This window comes from Ammodytes marinus (assembly GCF_949987685.1).
Source record: "Ammodytes marinus genome assembly, chromosome: 10".
NCBI classification, from domain to species: domain Eukaryota; kingdom Metazoa; phylum Chordata; class Actinopteri; order Uranoscopiformes; family Ammodytidae; genus Ammodytes; species Ammodytes marinus.
In genome coordinates, this window is record NC_137214.1 from 21,567,188 (window position 1) to 21,578,795 (window position 11,608).

An 11,608-nucleotide genomic window follows, 5' to 3' on the forward strand; every position below is an offset into this window, starting at 1 on the left:
TCAGCAGCAACAGCACGTCGCATTTCCACTGGCTCCCTTTGAGGTTTATTCATTAGGAACGTCACACTAACACATTTGCTATTCATGGGACACTTTTCTTTCCCCTCTCTTTCCAAACAAACCCGAGTCAAGAAGAGTGGCAGATGCGTGCCATTATTGCCCGCGGCTCGGTGGAAGCTGTTTTATGTAAGGCAAAGGCGGGTTAACCCAATCAATCATGTCCACTAGTTGTGTTAAAGACGATTCATGGAAGGAGGAAGAAAACATATGGCGCAGGGGTGGGAGCAAGCTTTTCTTAACATCGCAGCCAGACCGGGACCTTCTTGTGACAAGATGTATTCAAAGCCTCGCAAAAGAATGGGAATAAAGGCTGTGGACGACTGCTAATTGAAGTCATGGCACTTCGAGGGTGAAAGCACAGGTCAATGATTCCAAAGGGTCAGTTTTTACCAAGCAGAGCAGATTTTAGGATGAATATTTTAAGTATTTCCTTAATCTCCCGAGACGAATCCCCTATTATATCTTTATATAAGTCGAATAGGCATTTAGTATGACTTCATCCCATATAGCATTCCTATGGAGAATTGGAGAGTGCATGTGGTGTCGCAGTATTGAGCTTACAGGTCGCCATAAAGTTATATTTTAAAATTCCTCCAGTTGACAACCCTCTATTGTAACAAAAACCTTTTGAAATATTCCCTATGGCGAAATATTTATATTATAGGGAACCATTTCACTGTGTCATTCCCTTACATTTATATTTCAGGATTCCTATAATCTTTTTTTATTTAATGTAAAATCACACATCCAATCGCGCCGAAAGCTTCTTGAAATATCATATAACCTTTATTTACATAGATGCTGATTAAATAGAATGTTACAATAAAATTATCGCATAGGATGTTTGAGATATATATACAGAACTCAGAGTGTGTAAAAGTTTGCAGTCGATACCGAGTGATGCCTCATTTGCGCTGCGAACGCGCATACCTTTCGCTCAGAAACACAAAAATAACAGTTTACACTTAAGGAGAGGATGCACTGACACTTCGACCCAAGGCTGTGCTTGTTTAAAAAAAATGAAGTGAAGGTGAAGGGGTTAATTTAAATATTTGGCATATCCGATTCCTTTAGCAGAAGAATGCGAATAAATTACAGACTGAAATAATTGCACAGCTTTCCATCCCCCCGTAATACAACGAACGTTTTTCTAATGTTAAAACAGTTTCCAGTCTCACTGTACCATAACAGCAAAGTCTGTCTGAAGGGAAACCAGATATTCCTCAAACATGTGGGTGAAACTTAAAGGACAGACTTAGAAGGTGTTACCAGTCCCATTAATAAATTAAAATTGAGAAAAAAAGAGGAGGAAAAAAACTTCCTGAAATGTTTTTTTTTATGTGTATAGTCTCCTTTTATGTCAATATCCGTGCAAAAGTTTGGGAAGAAAAAAATGCCCCCTTTGAATTTTTATTTGTGTTGTTGTTTATGAAAAACCACAGGCCCTCTTTGCTGTCAATCGTCCACCTCGATTTCCTCGTCGTCCTCCGAGAATTCATCCGTGGTTTGGTCTCTGGACGACGAAGGGGACTGTGGGAAGGCCCGGTGTCCTTGGGAGGTCGGGGAGATACTGGGTGATCTGGCCTCTGGGCCCCCGCCCCCGGCCTCCTCGTCAATGTTCTCCATGGTGACCAGCTTCTGCAGCGTCTGTGGCGTGATTTTCTTTAGCGACTCCACGTCCGCTTTCATCTCCTCCAGGTCCCGCTTGAGTTTTGCTCTGCGGTTCTGAAACCAGGTGATGACCTGAGCGTTGGATAGACCCAGCTGCTGCGCTATCTGGTCGCGGTCGGCCGGAGAGAGGTACTTTTGGTACAAAAACCGCTTCTCCAGCTCGTAAATCTGGTGGTTGGTAAAGGCGGTCCGCGACTTTCGCCTCTTTTTCGACGTTTGTCTCTGTCCGAAAGAGTTGACGTGCTCGCGACCTTGGAGAGGTTGGGAGAAGAAAAGACACACAAGACAAATGAAACAACCGCAAAAGGGTCACTTTTACACCTCTCCCCCAAACAACAACAACAGCAACAGAGGGCACTTCTCATCTGCTTCGTTATACATGTTTGGTCTTTTCCCCATACAGCAACATAGCCTATTATAATTGTTTCACTTGTATAACTTTGCTGAACCAAGAGCCACGTGGATACAACTGAGCTTAAGTGCTGTCAACATTGTTGCATTATACATTTGCATATACATTATAAGTAAAACATAATCTTACAAATGGAGAATTTCCTACATTTCGCAGCAAAACAAAATATTAACCAATTATTAGAATTATTTAATACATTTTCTTTACACGAAAAAAAGCTGCAGTCAGTTTGTCATTTGTTTTTATCTGTCAGTGGCTCCATTTCAATCCAAGGCCATAACGGCCGATTGACAGCACCGATGTATGGTATATCAGCTAGTTTAACAGTTCATAGATCACATGCGCATGCACATTTAAATGTGTTAATGTGGCATTTTTCCAATGTTGTATTTCTCTGCACTCCTATCCGCTGTCTTAGCCTTTCCACATTTAAGGTCAAAACAAACCCAGCTAGCACCGGTTTCAGCTGTGGGGTTTCCCTTCAAAAACAGTTTTAAAGTTGTTCGAGCTACATGAAACATTTGCATTTTACATTCAAATTACAGAAACGTACAATTACCTTCTGCTGCCTGTATAACACTGACTTCCAGACCCTTGAAAGTTTTGCTGGCCAGCTCCTCCAGCGCGCACAGCGGCGACGAAGGAGTGCTGATCCCGTTCCTCGCCGAGTTGGAGCCCGTCACTTTCTCCAGCGCTCTCGGCGGACGGATACTGGCGACCGACTTCTTTACCGAAGGCTTGTTAAGGATATCCTCAATGCTGAACGGCGTCAGCGGCTTGTTGGAGTTGGCCGGTGGCGGCAGCTGGTCCAAGGGAGCCCGTCTCCTCTCGTCGCCGCTGCATTGCAACACAGAACCTGCCTTCATGTCTTTACTGGAGGTCATCGCAGTCCCGAAGAATCGCTGCTTCCAGAAAAGTTGGTTATATCATTCAAATGGCCAGTTTTAAGCGCCCACAAGTGTTTCCTCGGGTGCTCGACGTTCTCCTATAGACCCACTGTATATTTTGACACGTACAGTCGAATGCCGCAACTTATCTCACCGGAGAGCTTTCCTCCAGAATAAGCATGCTTCGGGTGTAGTTGTAAAGGCAGCCGGACTGTATTCCCCTCAGAGAGTCGCTGCTCCTCTGCCAAGCTCCATGTAGATCTTTACGCAGCAACAGACTGGAGGGGGTGAATCCCTGCAAGGGGAAGAAAGCTGTCTCAAGCTGCAAGAAAAAGAAACGCCACTGCTAACGAGTTATTGTTGATTGGGCGAAGTTCAATTAGAGAAACACTACACTACTTGCTGACCCGCTGCTGCGTCTTAAAGGGCCGGACCATAATAACTAATTGGACGTGGGGGAGAGGAGGAGTCTGTTGCTGCCGAGGAGGAAGATGCCCTGAAATGATTATGCATCTGTTTCCCTCTGCTGGTGTTTTTCCTTCTAGAAAAGGGAGTGTTGATAGCCATTCAAATACTGCCACCAGCATCTTTTGCATTTTGGAACAGTTTGGAGGAACACCGAGCCAACAATGGTCTCCAGCCGTGATATTCATTTTGTCATTTTCGTGCGTAATTACGCATAGAGCGTTATGCGTAATGTGCGCATTAGGCACTGTGTTGCAAGGGAATTTGGCTTGAAATAGCTTCAATGAGCACTTTACGGATTTCGAGGTGTATTAAAATGGCTACAAGTGGACAGGTTATTATATTGATCAGCATGACAGGTGATGGATTTATTTTTTATTTATTTTGTTGTTTTATGATATCAGGTTGCCTTTTTCTAATCTAAAACTAAATAAAAATACAGCAGCAAGGCTCACAATTTAAAAAAAAATCAAACATTTTAATAAATATCTGGACAATTTCAAAGTGCTTCATATGAGCCGGGATCCACAGCTATCTTGCAAAAAGAAAGAAAGATAAAATACAGAAAATCACTTGATTCAAAGTTTATTCATTTTTGTTCTTTTGTTTGTATGTTATATATTGTGTTTCCCCCTTGGTATATCACCCGTGCTTGAACCCTGCAGGGAAAATCCAAGAGTTGCAATGTAATTCAATGCGGTACCGTGAAACAAGCGGATAATAAAGGTGACGCCGCGCTGTGGTTCAGAGTCTGGGGACGGAGAATGTGAAATGTAACTGATGGGGTTTAGGATGGAAAGAGAGAGACGGATGAGAGGGACAACCCGGGGACGAGTTGGACGACGAGGAGAGCAGCAGGTACGTCCGCCCAGAGACACCTTTTCTACAAGGCTTTTCGGATTTCACATAGCTGTTGACGCTTCTTAGCTGTTGCATTTATATCTGTTTGTGGCGGTAAAAAAAATATATACACTTTATATATTCATTTTGCAGTCATGCTATAGATCATTTTGCAGTCATGAAATAAATCTGTAAAATAAATGGCAGCACTGTTTAAAACACCTGAGATTAAAACAAAACAGAGTATTTACATATTTTCCCCCCATGGAATTAAATAAAAGTCTTCTTACCAATTCAAAACAGTTTAACATTAAAATGTTTTTAAAACAATATATTTATTGTAGCATGCACCATTGCAAGAATGAATGAGCTAAAACCTTTTGCCAACATGCTGACACACGCCAGAGGGTGAATAAAACAATTGTGGGAGAACTACTTGTGTTTTTTTTTTAAACAATCAGATTATTCTTACCCGTTTGGATAGTGCCTGCCGCCCAGGAAGCCACTGCGGAGAGTCTTGTGCCAACAGGAGCATATGGTGACATTGGTTTAGGGACAGAGTTCTAAAACAGCAGGAAATTCTATTAGCTGCCTTGGAGGTCCACCCTTTAGTTGCTGCTTTGAAACTCTATTTCTTCATATCAAGAAGGAGTTTGTGGCGATACACAGGCATCGTTTTGATAAAAGTGCAGGCAGCTGAAACTTTGGGCTTTAGGCCTGAGTAGATATAAGATGAATGTGACTCACCTTTACACCTTAATACTTTAATTTAATATCAGTTTGAAATAGAAACAGGAGTTACAATACAAACCTTAACGGGCATACAATGTTTGCCACATAAAGAAATATGAAAATAAAAAGGGCTTTATTTTAGAGAAATTGCAGACATGAAGTTGAATACAAAAATTAAAAAAACAACTCTGTTCGTTAGACAATGTGTTTGATCTAATAGAGGAAGACATTTCGCCTTTAATCTTTGGTTTATTTGGATTATTTTATTTTATTGTTCTTTTATTTTTTTTATTTTTTTGAGCTGCATACCTCTATCGTCAACACTAACGTTTTATGAGATTGTGAGTAGGAGGAAAACCTGCTGCTGATTTCTATGTTACTATGTTACTATTAACATAGGTGCGATGTCTAGGACGATAGAAGTGAACCGGTCACTGCACACCATCCGGGCCACACGCTGCTGTAGATTATTAACCTCACATTTAGTTTAAGCGTGTAACACACATCTGTCCAATGGGCTGAAGTGATGGTCAGAAAGTTTTTTTTGCTTAATTTAAACATTAAATAGAAGCAGAGCAGCTGACATCATCAATCATCAGCTCTTCAGGGATTTAATTGGATGATTCGCTCCGCTTTTACCCCATATCAGTAGGCCTACCGGACTCATTAAAGGCAAAGCCCATTACAGATAATATTGTAACCTTTTAACAGTTATTCAAACGGCAACACGTCTCTTAAAAAATCCCCGATCTCCTACATTATAAGGAGAAGCAAATGTGCAGCGTTTGTATCATAACTCTGAGCCCCATAAAATTAGAGCTCCCACCCGGTAAAGGTCAGCTTCACTGTCTCTAATAACCAAATTAATTCACAGCGACCCGGAGCGAATATCAGGGATTGCTCAAAGTATCAAATTCAGCCTCCATCGAAGAAGGCGATGACAAATGCAACAACTGCAATAATAATCCTGAACATGTCATTTGTTTTAGTGCTGTAACGCGTTACTGACTGCACTCCGTGCAACGAGCTGTGAAGCTTCCTTTCGCCGCGGTTTACGTGTTTTACACAAAGGGAAAAAATCATTTGGAGACAAGATTATTTTTTTGCTTTTCTCTTCGATTTATTTTAAATTAACAGCGATTAGTACAACACGAAAGCATAAACACGCAAAAGCAACATAATCAAAATCTGCAGCGAATAATGTATTCTTAAAATAATAATAATAAACAACTTGATTGAGCTACAATAATCTTTTAAAACACAAGTTTCACCATAAGAATATTAGGAATATATATTCAAGAAAGAATACTGGACAGAGGACACACAATACAATGTAACAGCTTTCAAGTTCAACATAGCACCACAAATAAATTGACATAGAAATATAATTAAAATCAAAGCTTTCATTGCAGACAAACATCACATGAAGTTGACAGTAGCTCAGAGTAAAAATCATTATTGATACCGCAGATTGGTTCAGTTGCCTTCAGATGATTAAGGGTTATTTAGGACATAGGCCTATTACAGTTTGGTTTTTTTAAAGTCAGAAAAAAATCTGTAGGGGCTGGTTATTATTTAGGCCGTGCAGGCTGCGTTTTTGTCACCACTGCTGTTGTAAAGAGGCAGCTCTCACACAGCGCAGCGTGTCGTCCTGTATTATGAAACAAAACAGCTGTAAACGCCTCTCGGTATAACATGATACAGGAGAAGGCTGCTGCCCAGGGCGCAGTAGGTGTGTTTGGTTCCATTCTTAACCGGGCTGTTTCCACTGTAAAACACACTGTGCGGCTGACTGAAGGACTTGATCAAGGTGAGTGTTAATGAGGCTCCACGGCGCTTGTGTTTGATAGAAAAATAGCTTCTTATTCTTCTTTTATTTCAGCACAAGCACATTCTAAAATGTTAAAAACAAATCTTTATGGAATATTGGAGTAAAGAAAATACAAATATCGCTATTTTAAAAGAATCCCTGCGTCAATAATCAGGCCAATATCAAAGTATGCCTACGAGTATAGCGTCGGGTTTGATACTGCTGTCACTCGTGGATCATTTTCTTTCCAAGCTGCCCTCCAACGCACCGTCACAGATTGACGTCGCACAATGAGATGCACAGGTGTTCATCTTCACTATGTTTGGAGGTGACATCAGTAACGTAATCAGATCCCATTGGCCATGACTCTCTATCTGAGGCATTCCTTTGCATCAATTCATCCTCAATCTTTTGTGTCATACCTTGGTCGTTATATGTAAAGTCGACAGCTGGAGAGAGTGGGGAGATATACTGTTGATTGAAATATGTTATTATTAAATGTAAGACATATTACCCATCAAACTTACAGCAGACAGAATGTTGATGCTGCTGCCGATGATAAAAATGTTGGAGCATTTTCTTTTCTTTTTCAATTCCATCTTTGTTATTACAATACAATATATAGTACACACAATTTGTATCTGAATCTGAATTTCCTTGATTAATCAATTTATTCCTATGCAATTTTAGAAAATAGTGAACGTGTTGTAAATCAAATTTCTTGTTTTTATCGATCCGGTTTAACAGAATTGAATGAGACCCTTCATACGCTTTGCCATCTTGGATAGAACATAGTATGCTAGACAAGTGCACTGTGTATTCAAAGGCACATATTCAGTGCCTTTTGAATATGTAGTTCTGGTGCTGTAGTTCCATCAGTTGAGACTAAATGGAGAGCACTTTAAAAAGTAGCCTCTGTACTTGAATCACTTGTTTTTCATGTTGTGTTTGTGAACACCAGTGTTGCAATGCAACATGCTAAATGTAAAAAATTGTCAGGTGGTACGACAGTTCATGTCAAATTTGAAAAGTATATAATGAATATTTCCAGTTAATAATGGGGCCACAGCCCTATAGACACAAGGCTCTTACTAATAGTTGATAAAGAGAGCAGATCCATCGTGCATGTTACAATGAATGCACTGAGGTGCTGTTGTGGTGCACAGATTTAATAATGCTGTTCTACCACCACACACTCATCTCCTCCGAACCAGTTGGATTCAGTGAGCGGGTTGTCAAATGAACAAGACCAAACCTCTTCCAAGCCCTAACACCTATGATCACAAAGCCATACAGTAAACCTCAGTGGCTTAATTTTGTTCCAAAACCTCCTTCCCTTCCCTTCCCTTCCCTTCCCTTTCTCTCTCTCTCTCTCTCTCTCTCTCTCTCTCTCTCTCTCTCTCTCCCTCTCTAGGGAGTGAACTGTGGTCGTCCTTGTTGCTCTCTAATGGGCCACCGGGGCCTATTTAAGATCATAAAGAAGGATATGTGGAGGCTTTAAACAGGATTACAACATTAGGAGTGAATGTTTCTCCTGTTTGAGTCTTGATTAGCTCCATTACCGTGTAATTAGCCCAGTGACTGGAGGTACACAGTAAGGAATCTGATACGAGACATTAGAATTATATTGTTCATGTCTGTGTGTGTGTTGTCGCCCAAAGCCATCTTGTCAAAGACGTGCAACCAAAATGACCTTACAATAATATTATTCTAATTATCATTAAAATGTCCTGCTGCTGTTCAAATAAATGAGTCTCCTTGATTTGGGTTGTGGTTCCTTCCACGCACAGAGACAAGGGCAAGGCTTTGTAGTCATTTGCATTTGTATTTTTTTTTGTTATTAATGATAGATACAAAATAATCCTTTTTTTAATGAATACATTTAAAATAAGCATTTTAATGTGTTTTTCAAGTTACAGTTATAGATGACTTTTTACTGAAATTGTCACAAATATTAATGTATACCATCATTTCGCAGCATAAAACATTACTGATTTTTGACCTATTTGTTTCCATCTCGATCTTGAATTCAGCTTTGAATTATTATATAACACTTGGTTGGGGGGGGGGGTATCTACAAACATCAACATTTCAGTGCACTGGCCATTACATTTCTATTGGATTAAGATTGTAATAGTAATACAGTTGTCCATGGTTCACTTTCAATACACACTGTCTTTACTGTAAATGTTTGAACAGTATATTTTGGGATAAAAGTCACTGAGCAGCCCTACATTTAGTATGGTCCTTGTCATAATGACTCTACACACACACACACACACACACACACACGCACACACACGCACACACACACACACGCACGCACACACACACACACACACACACACACACACACACACACCCACACACACATACACACATGCATACACATACACACATATATATAAACACAGAAACAGATTGCACGTGGCCAGATCTATTTATAGGTGATGGTGTGAGTCTGCCGCTGAGTTGCTGTGTGATCAGGAACATGAACACTCAACAGGCCACAGTGGAGAGCAAAGACCCTAGTTGACCTCTGATGAAAAGGCAAATCCAAAACTACAGCTGCTCGTCATCAACAAGGGACTGATGTTAGCGGCAAAAGTGCATCCGCTGCTGCATATTTTGCTCAGAAAAGTCTCACTTTGTTGTTTTCCAATTCCAGGTTCAACATACAGTATGTCATTCATCTTGGGTTGCAGCAGGTTGTGTTACATAGTAGACTTACAAAGCAATACACAAATTAATGATTCAACTGTGACCAAATTAACCAGACATTTTATAAACAAACCATTTTATACAAACATAATCTCCCCCAGTCCAAATACACTCACATTCACCAAAATAAATCACAAACTCATTCATGCTCTCTCACGCTTTCTGACTCAATGTCAGGCTCGGATTTGTTGCAATTATACCAGTGATATATAGCAGTGACATTTTACTATATAGCTTCTGTGCAGACAACAAAACAACGTGGATGTACCAACATCGTTACACTCATTATTGGTCAATTAGTTCCATGGTTTAAGCTGTTTAATGAGCCAAAAAACCTTTTGTTTTGCACGTGAACATGAACAACAGTAAGACAACGTACGAGCAACAAGCTTCACCAGCGCACAGGATCTTTTCACTAAAGCCTGATCTGTTGGAAAAAAAGAAGAAAAAACAACATCCTTTAAGGGATTCTTGAGGCCTATCTTCTCATGTCACAGCACATATCTTGGCAAATGAAGACAAATGTCTTGTGAGTGCAGACCACGTTTCAGGGGAGCTTTTCTACAAATTAATCACTTGCAATTCTATCCTTGTCCACTTGGGTCCCTGATGAAGCGTTGGCGAGGTAATGAGGGCCACATTGTCGAGCAGCCTTTTTACGAGCTCCTTGAAACAAGAAAAACATAAATGACCAAGTCACTGAAGCCACTTCTCTGGAGGGGCGTCGTTTCCTTCAGATGGTGTGGCGCCTCAACCCTCCAAGATCAACCCTCTATTGCCCTCCACAAAGTCTTCCTCGCTCTCCCTCCTCACATCAGGATTGTATTAAATCACACACGCACATACACACACACACACACACACACACACGCACACACACACACACACACACCAATCCACTCCACTCTACTCCATCACCACCACATCCCCCCCCCCCCCCCCCCCTCCCCACACTCCCCCTTGTGCTCTCTCCTGCGCCACTTTGCTCCCAAACCAAATGAGGAAATAGCTTGTCTGGTCGCTGACAGACCCCGGGTTTGGGCCATAAAGATAAATGACCCAAAGTATTAAAGTTTAACACGTTGACAAAACCCACCTGATCTGTGGGATTAATGCAACAAAAAATCCATCTGTGGAATGAAAGGGGGAGGAGGTGGGGGGGTCAGGAGAGTTGATGTGGACTCACAGGAGAGTAATAGCCGGGCACTGGGAAGGTCAAACAATCTTTACAATAAGTACATATCCAGTGTTGAGAGGAGGAACTTTGCAGGGACCTTTGCTGTATCTGCTGGCCTTTTTTTCTGGAAAGATACAGTAAGTAAGCAATTCCACAAAAAGGTAAAAAAAAAAAAAAAAAAATGTGAGTTGTGTTGCTTAATTGGATCACATGAGGAACACTAGGAATGTTTTAACTTAAAAGTGCTTCAATATTCTGATGTAATCTATAATTTTGTATATTCCAGCTATGACAGAGTGTGTTAGCAGAAACTTGAATATGCCTGCAATGATTCATATCCACTTCTCATTGAGTTTATGTGCCACCATTATAATAAAATATCAAGTATCAGAGGTTTATTTTCATGAGGGCGATCCCAGACCACAACCTAAAATGTTGTGTCAATCACACATTTAATACTTGAAATACCTTTTGGTCGTTTAGTTCACTGCCACATATCTTATAACTACATTATATGGATTTCAGTGATAGCAAATATAGGCACAAAACACTGCAGCTTCAATACAAAACGGTCAGTTTTCGTATTCGCCTTCAAAAGCTTACTGTACAGCATTTACCACTGGTCTGCGGTGGATCTGTAATGTAACAGATTATGGCTTTCCAAGCATTCAGGGAAATATATGATCCCGATATAAGGTTCACATAAACATATGACCTTTAATCAGGATATGTGGTCATTTCCAAAAGTGCATTAAAGATGTAAATGTGGTCACTACCCAATCGTTTTGTCCTTGATTATAACTGAATGATCCCCATGGGGGAATGTGGTGATT

The 11,608-nt window shown here is 40.6% G+C and overlaps 1 protein-coding gene across 1 annotated transcript; it reads right to left on the bottom strand.

Annotated features, from left to right (window-relative positions):
- Positions 1–870: 870 nt before the first annotated feature.
- lbx2 (ladybird homeobox 2) lies at positions 871–3,401 on the bottom strand. Its single transcript, XM_080035389.1, has 2 exons — positions 2,703–3,401; positions 871–1,982 (listed from the first exon to the last, which is right to left on the bottom strand). The coding sequence occupies exons 1-2, from the start codon at positions 3,025–3,027 to the stop codon at positions 1,516–1,518; spliced, it is 792 nt and encodes a 263-aa protein (XP_079891515.1). The 5' UTR covers positions 3,028–3,401; the 3' UTR covers positions 871–1,515.
- Positions 3,402–11,608: the final 8,207 nt, after the last annotated feature.

What these genes read in the sequence shown, in the direction of transcription:
- lbx2 (XM_080035389.1), bottom strand. Translation starts at nt 3,027, where the DNA reads ATGACCTCCAGTAAAGACATGAAGGCAGGTTCTGTGTTGCAATGCAGC. An exon ending in TGTTATACAGGCAGCAGAAG is followed by an intron (nt 1,983 to 2,702) that starts GTAATTGTACGT and finishes AACCTCTCCAAG; the next exon opens with GTCGCGAGCACGTCAACTCT.